At 38.1% G+C, this 13,638-nt stretch overlaps 1 protein-coding gene across 1 annotated transcript in view; it reads right to left on the bottom strand.

The window, feature by feature from the left end:
* PCSK5 (proprotein convertase subtilisin/kexin type 5) overlaps positions 1 to 13,638 on the bottom strand; it is a gene marked incomplete at its 5' end in the record, with an annotated part of 199,614 nt that overhangs the window by 75,084 nt on the left and 110,892 nt on the right. The window contains one exon of the mRNA XM_082497728.1: positions 11,796 to 11,968. Coding sequence (XP_082353854.1) covers positions 11,796 to 11,968 — 173 coding nt within the window. The remainder of the gene's footprint in view (positions 1 to 11,795; positions 11,969 to 13,638) is intronic.

The raw sequence follows: 13,638 nt of genomic DNA, 5'->3' as shown, positions 1-13,638 counted from the left end.
TCTGGGCAAAGCCAGTGTGCTCAACAGACAGATGACCTTGAATGAAACAGACTTGGGTCATTGACAAAAAAGGCCCCAAGGCAGAAGTTGCACCTGCAAAAGCATGGTGCAAGAATCCTGGGGCTTTCACACTTTTTTTCTGCTAGTGCCTCCTTTTCCTTGGTCAGCAAGTTGCAAGCAGGCTAAGTGATACGAATCCTCTTTTTTTTTTCCAGTTCAACAGCACGGAAGGGTTAGTCTGCCAAGAACCGGAGCCAGTATGAACATGTTCGTAATGACATCTGCAGAATTTCCTAACACTATTAAAAGAACATCCCCTGCTCCAAGTTCGTGCGTTTGTGTATGTGTGTGTGTATACATATAAACCACATCTTTTTGAGTGGATGCCATAGTGGTACTGGCAGGAACCATTATAAGGTAGAGGTCTTTCACACTCATCTAAGGAAAACCAGCACCCTCACATACTTTCAAGTCGCTTCCAGCACACTTCCATCTAATAAAAACAGTTTCCATCTATGAGGTGTAGTTTGAGCCAGGGGAGCAAGATTTATTCACACTATTTTACAAAGTTTAGGCTGGACATTCATTCACTGCTTTACAAGTCAAGTTGCCTTAATGCAGTCTGTGAATCCTGATGTTTTCCTGCCCAGGAATCGAATGCCCCAGTAAACTTCCCTCCCTGCCTATGGAGTGAGGCGCTGCCTCTACAGGAGTGATCAAATTTACTAAGGGACAGGGAAGAGAATGTGAAGGAGCAGGAAAGGCAGAGGACAGAACCACTGACCTGGAGTAATTAGAGGTACAGGGGGTTGCTGCTAGGGACAGGTAATTTGGCACCAATATGTTAGAAATCCCACACCCATGAACAGAAAACAAATCATGAAAATATAAAATGGAGAGAGAAGGAGGGACGGTCTATCCACACCTAGAGCCTAAACATTTAATTTCCTCTGTTCTCCCCAATACTGTTCTAAAACTACTTAATGCTTCCAAGAACAAAAAATACTGCTGTGAAGTGAAATTGATCCTGATGTGGAAGCTGGGAAAAGTAGCCCATGGCATGACCTCTCCCTTAAAAACTAATTCCTAAAGAGGAAGTGTTCATAACTGAACATGCAGAATAGAGGTTGGTACTCTGAAGACCTAAAAAAACTACTATGCAGGCCTGATTTTGAGTGCAGCACAGTGCAACCACTATAGGGCCAGGCAACACAGATCGCAGCATCCTGAGAGATGCACCTGAGAGAGGCAGCATCTCATTGCTTCCAGCTTCCACTGGTTTCTGCTCTCCCTGGGAGCTGGATGCCGCTGCCCTGTGTAGAAGCACAGTGCTGCTAATCTGCTGACTGGCAGCATTTTGCTTTTGAGAAGCAGCATCTCCCAGCTCCTGCTGAGTTTCTACCAGTCCACTTAACCTCTAATCTGGGAATGAAAAATAGTCTGGCACACCACCCTTAAAAGACCCTTCCGTAGACTGCACAGCAGTCTCACTTGAAAGCAGGCATCTCTCCAAAACAGATAATGGTAAGCTGAGAGTCCAAGCCAGCAATTCTGAAGTGCTACCAGAAGATAGCCAAAAAGATTATTTTTTATTAAAACAGCCTCCTTGGGTATTACAAACAAAAATTAATGAACAAATGGAGAAATTTCGGAGGCCATTAATTCTGTTGAGGTATCCACGCTGCCAGAAAAATTAATATTTATGCATCAATTAATTAAAAATGTGCACCTATCATATCTATGAAGAAATGAGTAACAAGCCTAACAGGTGTACATAAACAAAGGCGCATGTTTGAGGGAATGTCTAAAAACTGAGTCCTGTTTTTTGACATTAGGAGTCCTTTCTTTTACTCTTAGGAAAACTAGGATGTCAAGAAAATATTTCCAAGTGCTGGAACAGGCATACACACAAATTATATGCAATGCAAAAATCTGTCACTACTTACAAAAAACAACGATTACCTTACATTGTTGAAAAGGCAAGTTGTTGCTAATAAAGGTAAACTTTTGGCTACGTCTGAACCAGCTTCTTAATTAAGAAAAGGAAAGACAAAATAATGAATCATGACAAAAGGAAGAAAAAATGTATTTTGTCAGCCCATAGGATATGATACTTTAAAATACTGAAGCCTGAAAATATTTTAATGTGTGCATAAAAAAATAATGTATTGAATAAACACAAGCACCCATACATTAACACAATAATTATTGGGATATATTAGTGGAACATTTCAACATGCATTCTTGCATGTGGTGTATTTTTTATTTTACTCTTCACTAGAACAACAGCTTAAACAGCTCCAAGATATTCCCCACAGAGCTATAATTAGTGCTTAAAGTGCAACCAAAAGAAGTGTTGGCTGAAACCTGAAATCTGAACCTGTGGAATGCTGGAATGAATTTCTCATTTTCCTAAACAAAATAGAGCCAGCTACAGGGCTGCATGAATCGCAGTTCTGGTTCAGGCCATCTCTCCATATTATCATTACTATTGTTGTTGTTGCTGATATGGTTACTGGGACAAAACAAGCTGCATATTGTAAACACCTGCGATAAAACAAGAGCTGAGTTTTCCAAAATCTCTGTTGCACAAAGAGTCTGTAGTTAATGATAGGTGAAATTGTCTCTGCACACACAGCCAAAGTAAACAGGCAAAGCACAAGAAAGGTATCTGTATACAGGATACAGGATGGACTTCACACACACATCACCTATTCTGCGGGGTGGGTTCGGGCACTTCTCATCACCTTTATACTACTGTCTGATTAAACACAAGAGAGGAGTCCACGGCCACAAGATCCACGCAGTTGTTGTTTCACTACTTATGTCAGACTCCTCCTTATGGAAAACTTCAGGTTTTGAGATGTGTGTCGAGCTTTTGAGGTTCAACAAAGAATCTCAAATTTTCTGCAAATTTAGCTCTTTTCAGTAGATGAGCAGGAAAATAAGGCTGCCCTGCTTTCACCTCTGCAGACTGAGGACCGCAGGAATCTCTTTGTGCAGTTTGTCTCCCATAGCATTCATTTAGAAAGAAACAACGCACTTAGGCTGTGTGAAAAATCATTGCCCTCATGGTTTTGTGCCTTAAACTTATGTTAAATTCTATGCACAGAAAACTCTTGATGCCAACCTTACAGCAATTTGCCTTTCAGAAGTCTATTTTTTCCCATGTGACACACAGAAATACATAGATTCTGCTGTTGTTCAAGTATATGAGTAAAGTGGATAAGTGATTTGCCCATACGAACCAACCAGATTCAAGTTTCAGAAATGCACTCTCTGAAATGTATAGACTTAAGTGTATGTAAAGAGAACCATTTGCCAAAGCTGCTTTTCGGTATTGGCTTTCCGAATTAAGATTTACCCCACAACAAGAATGGTGCGTTATTTTTATGTTCCAATATATCACCTGTTTCAGGCTGGGCATCCAAACCCAGAGGCCACTTTTGACAACAAGTCGAAAAGCAGTAATGCTGCTCTGGCTTGTTACAACAGTTTCCATATATGTGTGAGATGGGATGAGGTAACTAAACAGTTTTGGTTTCCAGTACACTTTGTGACATTGTAAGGAAACTGAACATTTTGAGGTATATTTTCCTGTAACTCTCATTCCAAATTTTCCTGCCTTTTAGGATTTGTATATTCCATTGAATGTAATGCAAGAACATTTCTGGCATATTATTTCTTTTTCTGCCTTTTTTTTTTTTTTTTGTACTACATGTTGACTGTGAAAAAGCACACTTTTCACAGAAAGCAAAGGAGATAAATTTTAAGGTTAGCTTTGTTTATATATTGCCAAAAGAAAATAAAGTGCATACAATCAAAGTTCATCCAGGTATCACTGAGCCTAGACTCTATTTTATTTCCTGCAAGGCAATATCGCTAATTCTACTTCGGTTGAATACTGGAAGTTGCTAACTACGTGCAAATGGTAGACCAAAGAATTATTATTAGCTTAATGATGTGTTAAGGTTGTCACCTAACTCAATTTGTGCTGTGCAATCTCAGTTTGGAGAAAACTAAATAATGCCAAGTATAAATCAAATCTGCAAAGCCATTCAGGCACCCTGAGTTATGTATATCAGCCATATGCAAGGTAATAAGACCTAAAATGAAGCTTGTTGGAAAGACATACAGGAGGGTGGACAAACTCTTGGAAAGTGGTGACTCTGAAAGGGAGTTTAGGGTCATGGAAGATAACCAACTTGCAACGAGCTGCCCTAAAATTTAGTCTGCTCCTTGGATTGGTAAGCAGGGTGGACATGAACATGTGCAGGGAATAGGGAAACTGCACCATGCATGCATAAAGAAGGCTACAACTTCCATGCCCCATTCTGGTATCCAGACTTGAAAAAACAATGCCTGGAAACCGAAAGTGTTTCAGAAAGAACTACAGGAATGAACTGTGGTTTGGAAATTCTGACTAACAGAAGGAAACTGAAAATACGAAACATTACCGTTAAGGCTGTGGAACAGATTTTGAAGGACAGAGTAAGAGAAACCAGAATTAATGGAATAAAATACAACAGGCACCCTAGAATTCCAGGTAAATCTGTTAAGTTTTTCTCTGATAACTTATTTTATGCAGAGAAATGTATTAGAATCAGTCTGTCTGGTTTCTGCAAAAAATGTGAAGAGCCCTCCAAGAAATCGGTAACGAAACAAAAGAGAATGAAGGTTAAGGTAACAGCGAGGTGGAGGTAGAAATGGTTGCACTGGAGATGATGTGGGCTGTGCTGGAGAAACACGAGGGTTAAGGAAGTTATGAGTAGTGTATTTTAAAGATAAGCCAGGGAAACAAAGTTACTAGGTGATTTTGACATAAAAAGAAAGAACATGTTGGTGAATCCAGTAATTACTATCACCTCCATTCAAGAAAAGAATTCAGGCCGTAAGATGTGGAGAGAAGCAGCTCTCTGATGAGCAAGGAGATGGACAGTCTAGTTTTTAAGCCACCTATGAGTATGGCTTGTGTATCACATCAAAATGAAGTCTGAGCAGGGACTGTGTCCTATAAATATGTCAGAAACAAAAATGGAAGGAGAAAAGGTATTTAAGCACAATTTTGGCCCAGGAACAAATGGTCAAAAAAAAGCCAAACCTGATTGTAACTTAGAAGAAAGTGTCTAAGCAATAGCTTAGTGATGGCTGTGAAAGAGTCTCTGAACAGAAATAGAGGGGAAAAAATTTCTAATTCGTTCTAAAACAGAAATTGCTGAATGTATTTATAGGACATGATGCCTGTGATAATAGAGAACTGTACTGGATGACCTGCACGGTCATTTCCTGTCTTATGTCCCTGTGTTCCAATTTAATTTATCCAAGGGATCACTTGGCCAAAATCTGTAATTACTTACATGTGGAGATTTCTAACACCATATGATGCACCACAAATATAGCAGAAGAGGCATTTTACAGTGAAAAAGAAACTAAGAAATTTAGATGTGTAACAAGCTATATATTTTTAATAACGAAGGATGTTAGTGACTTGCACAGCCTGGACATTAAAGGTTTCAATCAAGACTGGCTCATCCCGCAAAATGTGCACAAACCCCAGAAAATAATAGATGGATCAAGAAAACAGGGATATTGATGCAGTAATAATTGGATGAAATTTTGCTGATCTAGCTTATGATGACGGCCAGGACTAGATGATAATCACCTTTTCTGATGTTAGAACTACAAATATTATTTCAAGCCAATGGTGCTATGTCTCATGACATCAGAAAGAAGTTCAATGTTAAAATGTTAATGCCATGTGACAATGTTAAAATGCTATGTGACTTTTCCAGGTCTGGTACACAGTCAGCACCCACCTGTAGTACAGAGCCACCCAAAGTTTAACTTGGTATGTTGAAGTAACGATAACATCACATGTTCGGGTATTACATCCTAGATGCAATAGGGATACACAGTATATATGTAAATCATATAACAGATAAATGCCAGGACCTAACATTAGGTTACATCAGTAAACTGGAAGTCAAGCCTTCCCCAAGCACAGCACTAATTCTTCCGATTGATCCTCAACAAGTGAGTTCTGGCCAACTAATTAGAAATGTGCTGGAGGTCTTGTGCATGCAAAATGTACCTATACATGATCTGAGATATGCATGCACACAGATACACGTTATTCAGTCTCAAACGGCAGCTGTACAAGGTGAACAAATTAAACACAGTTTAAAAGATCTGGTCTTAACCTCTGTGCATCACAATATTTCAATGTATAAAATGACAGCTATTTTGGAAGTTATTGTGACACATATGACTGGAAGTCATGCAGTAACTTCTGTCTGATTTTTATAGTGCAATTCTCTGCCAAAGCGGAACAGAATAACTCCTCTTTGTGTAGGCAGCACATCCTACTCTGATGCAGAGAAGTGATGACAGGACAAATAAATTTAAGAGAAACATCTGTGGTACAATGCAGGCAGCAAACCTTTGCCTGGACACATGCAAATTATGAACAATCTCTTCCAGTTTTGGAGCAGAAGCATATAGTGATGATGATGGTGATTATGATGATGAAGATGAAGATAATAATAATATAAATCCTTTTCTTTCTTTTCTCCTTTTCCTTCTCTTCTCCTTTCTTCCCTTCCCTTGCCTTTCTCTCTCTTGCATGTGGGTCGGAGGCTTGTTTAGTGATTGTAAGAGAGCCGTCTGCTCCCAGCGAACACTTTGAACACACACTTTGCAGCCAAAGTTGGTGAAGCGAGAGAGATGAGAAGGGGCAGTGATGATGGGAGGGAAGGCACCAAGCCGAGTTCTCACAAGAGGTTCAGCCGCACAGCATCTGATCATTAATGGCCATCAAACGCCTTGGCTTGTGTCCAGCTTGCTAAACAGAATGGTGTCATGGCAATAAGATGAAGGGCCCTGTGCCGACGCAGGCAGAAAGCCAAAAGTTTCCATGTAGATTTCCCTGCCTCTCCACCCTCTTAGGTTATATCAAGGATGACCTGCCCTGTCGCTGATTTGGACTACCTTATGGGTACTGCAGAACAAACAACATAAAGCATGCTGTTGGTGAGATGTTCGGAGGGGTGAGATAACCAGCTCAAAGAAACTCTGCAAGGTAAAATATCAACAGGGGTCATATATCCAGACACCTGACTATCAGGTCTTTGCCAAAGAGCAGTGAAAGAACAAGTCAGAATATCTGAAATGCATTACTCTCTGAATGATGTTGAGACTGATCCCAGAATAACAGGCTTATTTGTATGAATAGAAATGAGCTAGTCTGAATGCTGTATCACAGAGCCATGAATCAGCGAGCCCGAGTCTCTGAAGTGCTTATAGCATTGTGCTTATAGACTGTGTGAAACAGACAGTGATCTTAAAATCTAATGGTACTTTGGTTTTATCTTTCTGAATCAAGGAAAGGCTTTTGTGTTCTCCCTTTTGTCCCAGACTCAGGCCAGTCTTATTACATGATTTGGCCACAGTCATGTTTTGCAATACTAAGTCTGTTTGCTCTTGAACACAGGGTGAAATGTAACATTGCATACCTAATCTTTTCTTGAATATGTTACTTTTGGATATACTGCCCTTCGTCTGATTTTTTTCAGGCAAGTTCTGCGTGATCATAATGGAATTATTTTTGAGATTATTAGGTCTACAACTTCTAATACATTGGTACTTAAAACACAAGCCTCTAGAATTTTCCACCCTTATGACTACACTATTTCCAAGAAAAGGACCTTGTCAACTGGAATGATATAAAGGGAGCTTTTATATTTGCATAGAGATTGTTTGATAGCAAAGTCTCCAAGGTTTCTCTGTGAACTCAAGTATGCAAATTTAATAAAATTAAACAAAATACCCTAAAGATGACAGAAAATCATGGTAGTTGAGACAGGTTTAAAAATTGATTTCCTCTTCCCTTACCTTGACACTGGGCAGAATTTTTAAGCATATTTAACTTGTGGGTTAGGGTGTCATTTCATAAACTCAGTTATTACTCAGTATTCTTTCTTTAAATAGATTTGTCTATTTTAATTCATGGCATGTGCTGTCTCCGTAGGACTCTATGGAAAAACTGTACAGTCATTTATCTTTGTTATTTTCTGCAGGATTTGGAAGGAGTAATCATATTAGCTCAGCAGATTTAAAAATAATAATAGTTCTAAAACACCCTGCATAAGCTGTTAATTGGAATAATATGCGCTAAAGATAAACCAGGCATTTTTTTCATGGATCCCAGTCTCTCAGTAAACTGAATAAGAAACTGTGGCTCTTGCATCCATTTCATTTCTACTTCATGAGTATACTATTAAAATAATAATAAAAAAAATTAATTGTACTCTAATCAAAGTTAATATTCAGCACCACCTTTTATTTTCCTAATTAAACAGGCCAAGCATAATTTCCTTTTCAGATGCTTTTAAAAAATCTTGACCTTTCCCTTTGCTGTCCCATTTTTTAAAAACAATATCCAGTTGTGTGTGCATATGCACAACAAATGAAGAATATCAATCTTGAACCTTTGTGTCGATCTGAAATAAGGCCTTGCCAAATTTTCCTGTGCCAATGTTACTTTAATTTACATCAAGGATGCTATACTAGATATCATACTGCTGTTGTTCAGTTCAATATTTCTAAAAAAAGAAGGTCAAGATCTGTACACAACATAATAAGCATTTTTGTCTGCCTATTATTATTTGCACAATTACTGTGACAGCTTGGGGAAATCTCTGTTCAGCTGAGTAGTCATTACCTTGGACAATGGTCTGATTTTAGGAATATTTTGGCACAGAGATAATTTGTCTTTTCTTCTCCCATTTGCCTCATCTTTTAAAACAACACATCTTATGACAGTGTAAGGAAATATAGAAAAAGTACCTTTATCTGAACACAGAAAGGCATGGTTTATTAAAAAGAACAAGAAGAGGTTAATCTTAAAGTAATTTTTGGTCTGGAAGCTAAGTCTATTCAGGAAGGTGGTAATTGAGGCATACATTTACAATCTTCCAAGTCCATATCACTTTTTAAAGAATGGAAATTGGAGATGAACCTTAAACATTTTGTATTTCTTATCAGTATTATTTTACATAAGTTTTAAAGAGAATTTTAATTTCCTTAGCAGAAATGAAAAAGCTGTTATAGTCAGAGAGACACAAAATTTCCAAATACATGGAAATATTTAGATCTAGTCAACTCTGCATGGGCAACTTTGGGCAAAATGAAAGGCTGATAAAATGAAATAGAAGCTAAATTGTAAAAATAAAAAATTGACTTGCATCAAATATGGTTTCTACTACTTCTCAAAAAAATATAAAAAACTCTTTCTCTGCATTGTTATCAGAAAAAAGACCACCTCAGAATTTTAAAATTAAATACTATGTTTCCACTATGTACTGGTGCTTACTAAAAATATAGAACAATGTGCTGGTAAAATGAAATTCATCTGGGTTCTGTAGGGTATCCTCTCATATTACAGCTATAATAATAGCAGTGGAACAATAACGCTTGTAGGCAAGATCCCTGCTCTTGACAAATTATTCCACATTCTTGATTTATACTGGATTTATCCCCAGTTTGAGATTTCAATGAGGAAATGGCTGAGTTCTTCTGGTACAGAAATTTGGGCTGAGCTTTTCACGATTGTCTTACCTACATGAAAAATGACATTTAAACTAACACACATATATGTTTTAACATAAAACTTATTTTGTTCAAGTTCCCCTGCATCCTGCAGTTCCATTAGGGTCCACTTCATCACTTTATTGTTTTCCTTCTCTATAGTCACTATCAAACAATAGTAAACTCCAGTTGGGTGATGGGGAGCGCTGATATTCCGGCTGAAACGGGGAGTGATGATGCATGGGAAACAGTAATGGAGATACTTTGGGCGTTCTACATACTTGTTACATTGTTCTAAGAGCACTTCAATAGCTATTTTAATAATGATTACTAAATACAGCAGAGTTCTCTGAGGCAAAATCTGTCAATGTCCCTACATATGCCTAACTGCTAAGCCCCTGGAATTTCTTGCAGGGTAAAGTTACAAACATGCTTGATTATTTTGTTATGGTAGGCTCCATGTATTACATAATGTATAACAAGCAAAAGCATAAATCTGCAGCTCCACACTGAATGGTCATCATAAGACCAAGTGAAAGGAAGGCAGCGGTCCGTGGCTGCATGGTTACCAAAGAATTCACAGAACGGAGTTTGAGAGGAATGTCTTTAACATCATGTAGCATAGGAAGCACACACTCTCTGTTATTAGTTTAGTATTTCAGTAATTGGTCTTCATAACTTACCTGCTAGGTAGTAGAATATGTATTATTATCCACATTTGGGGCAGTGAAGACAGAGGTAAGAGTAAGAAATTTATGCAACTTTATCGAGGAAACCAAAATAAGCCAGGGATGCAGCTGTGATTAGACGTGAGTTCACACCTCCTGGGCTGGTGCTGCTAGGCAATGTTTGTAGTGATACTGGGTATCAATTTTATGATGCATTTATTTACAACTTACATTCAAGTATACTGTATGCTGCATTGTGCACAAAGACTGTCAGTTTGACCAGGTGCTCTAGTAACTTTGTCTATTACCCCTCTGCATCCATGGTCCCTGTTTCCTGTTATGACTGCTTTCTATGGTATAACTTAAATTAATACAGTCTCTCAGTGGCAGACACTGTCTTTTACACACGGCACAAATCATTGACGCTGAATGTTAGCTATAGTTTGCTAAAATCAGTTTTGGCATACCTGGTTAAAACACTTATTGACTTCAATAATAGCTGCACTTTCGGATCTTGCTGCAGTGTTACCGTGTTCGAGTAACTACATTCCAGTTCCACTTTGGTCCAACAGTTTCAGTCTCTTTAAACAAATGTTTTGTATTAATCCCCTCTTTTCTGATCCTAGAGCCACTCACCACTGAACTAGCAAGTCTCCTGTTGCATTCAAAATAATGCTCAGACCTTCAAGGGCAAAGCTTTAAAATCCTTTCCACCAGTCCTATATAGTGGAAAGAAGTGTGAGCGCTGGAGAATGAGAAATTCCCTGATCTATTTAACAGGCAGGAGGGTAAAAGGAAGAACTAAAAACTGAACTCTGACATCAAAAGTGCCTCTAACTACTCTTTTCCTTCTGTGGTCTTATTTGTTTGACAGTAACATACTAAAGAAAATTAAAAAGGTCTTAGCTTTTTTCATATAGGGGCATTTGGGATTTTGTGTGTTGTATTATTGAAGATCTCTGGGCTATATCACAGAGAAAATGTAATAGCACAGACTTGTAAAGAAATGTATACGTAAGTTATAAATAGGGTGAAAGTTCTCTGAGACCAGACATAAATGCTAAAAGAAACATGGGTGTAGACTTTTTTAGCCCCCAACTCCCTATTAAAATCATCAAACTTCCATTAAGAAACCAAGCAAAACAAAGGAACGAAATAAAGGAAGATAGAAGGAAAAACACTCAAGGCTTTTGCTTTAAAATTTCATTGCAATTCAGATTTGATGACTTGGCACTGCTGTGCAAAGTAGCATTTTTCAGCCTTGTTTTTTCTTGCAGAATTACATCATTACCTCAGAGCAGTTTTAAAGGACACTGAGGATGATGTATTCCAGTTGAAAATGAACAGAGCTGATACTTCAGGAAGAACTGACTGTCAGGTCTCTATAGAAGGAAAATGTATTTTTTGTTTTACATGAGGAAGTTTTTCTTCTCTCCTTCAAAATCCCTTCCTGCTCCCCATGCTGTGCATGTACTGGGCACGTGTAACCTTACATTTGCACACAAGAGCAGCTCCAGCAGATGCACTTTGATGCCAACCTACCATTCTGATGCCGTTCTCGAAGGCCTGACGTGCTAGAGAAGCAGGTCCGTCCACAGTCTTACCGTCGTCATCAGGCCCCCAGCTGGCACTGTAGATGTGGATGTGCTGGGGATTAAGGCTTAGAGACTTTGCTTCTACCATGTCTGTCACATCTCCATCCAGCATCCGTACACCTTCAGAATGAAAGATACAATGAACAGGACCAGCCAATTCAAAATGCCTCTTCCCCCCCTCTCCCCCAAGAAAATTATTGTGTAGGACATTGGACTGAATGACTGTAAGGATTTCTACTGTTGGTAAAAAAACAAAACAGAAGAAAAGCCTGTTTGGATCTGGTTTTCCAATGGAAAGTAATCTCTAGGTGAAAAAATACAAAAAGGAAGGAATATTTTTCTTCAAGTTTTGAAAATTATCTACAAGTCATTTATCCACCGTACAGCCTTCAATCGTCAGCAACAAACTTTTACACTAAAGAAAACTTAAAAAATTACTTGAATCTTGAAATGTTTGTATGTCTCACTTGAAGATAATATATGATTTTCTTTCTCCTTTTATACTGCAGTGAAACTGCAGCATCTACTTTGAGTCATTCCCAGTCCTAAGTATGTTGACAGACATAATAAAAGGTTCTCTGCTGACAGATAAACATGGGATTATTCCTTCATTGTGAGGCCACAAAGAAGAAACTGGGGAGAAAGCTTCTGTGTACAGACCAATTACCATACACAGTAGCAAGACGATTACGGGAAGTTACTAGCAAATACCCTATATGTAGCATTATACAACCTGAAACTACAATTTTGTGAACATCATTCTCTGTGCAGAAGAAGCTTTTGTAAAGTATAATCTGAAAATCTTGTGTTAAAAGAATCCATTCTTGTGGGATTGGACAAGTCAGTGTGTCCGCCCTTCTAAAGTGAATGGCATCGTGTTGTTTTAAGGTCACTAGACTGAATAAGGTAGGCTTAAATCTGGAAACTGAGAAAATCTTAAAGTTGTTCTTCTGACTAAGGCTTCAACTGAAGTTAATTCTGACTGAGAAAACCACCAATGCCAGTTGTAACCTAAACAAGAAAAAGGACCTACGGACACCTAGTGTAACATCTGATCAAAGGGATGTTAAATATTAAATAATAATTAGCATGTAACTGTACGATAGTACAGACTAAAGATTACTTCCACAATTAACAAGTTTGATGCTCTTTCCCCTTTGAAAGGCCACTGCTATTTATAAGCTGAATTTACATATTTTTAATTACAGACACATTTCATTTTGCTCATGAGCTCAGACTGAAGTAACTTCAGTGTTTACCAAGACCTTAACTTCCAATTAACAAAAGGCATGAGGGGTGCTTTGTTGAGAGAGCGTCTTTTTTTTTTTTCCTTACTCTAATTGACTCAAAAATGAAAAGTGATCATATTTCTAAGTTCACACAAAAGCTGCCTGTGTTTTGTGAGATAATAAACTTTTACAAACAGTGATCTCACTATGAACTTTACTTTATAAAAAAAGTCATTAAACCAACTCTGGGATTCTCAGGTTTTATTTTTCTTCCTCAGTGTAATCTCAGAAAATTAACGATGGGTGGAAGTTGTGTTCTCCATTTCTTTCAAGCACATTAAAATATATTTAGTTCTAAATAAAGACAATAAAGGGTACACTGCTTCTGAAAGTATGAAAATAAAGGTTCCCCTTATGTCTCTGTTACTGAGTAGCAAGCCTAAATAACACTACATGCACCTGGTGAACAACAACTCCAAATCCTGCCATTGGCACCTGAAGTAATTAACACCTTTTTTTTTTTTTTTTTTTTTTTTGCTAATGGTGAAGTGGTCTAATCTA

The sequence above is a fragment of the Vanellus vanellus genome, assembly GCF_965231255.1.
Source record: "Vanellus vanellus genome assembly, chromosome: Z".
NCBI lineage: Eukaryota > Metazoa > Chordata > Aves > Charadriiformes > Charadriidae > Vanellus > Vanellus vanellus.
The sequence above is the reverse complement of the archived record's forward strand: the minus strand, read 5'-3'. Positions and strand labels throughout refer to the sequence as shown.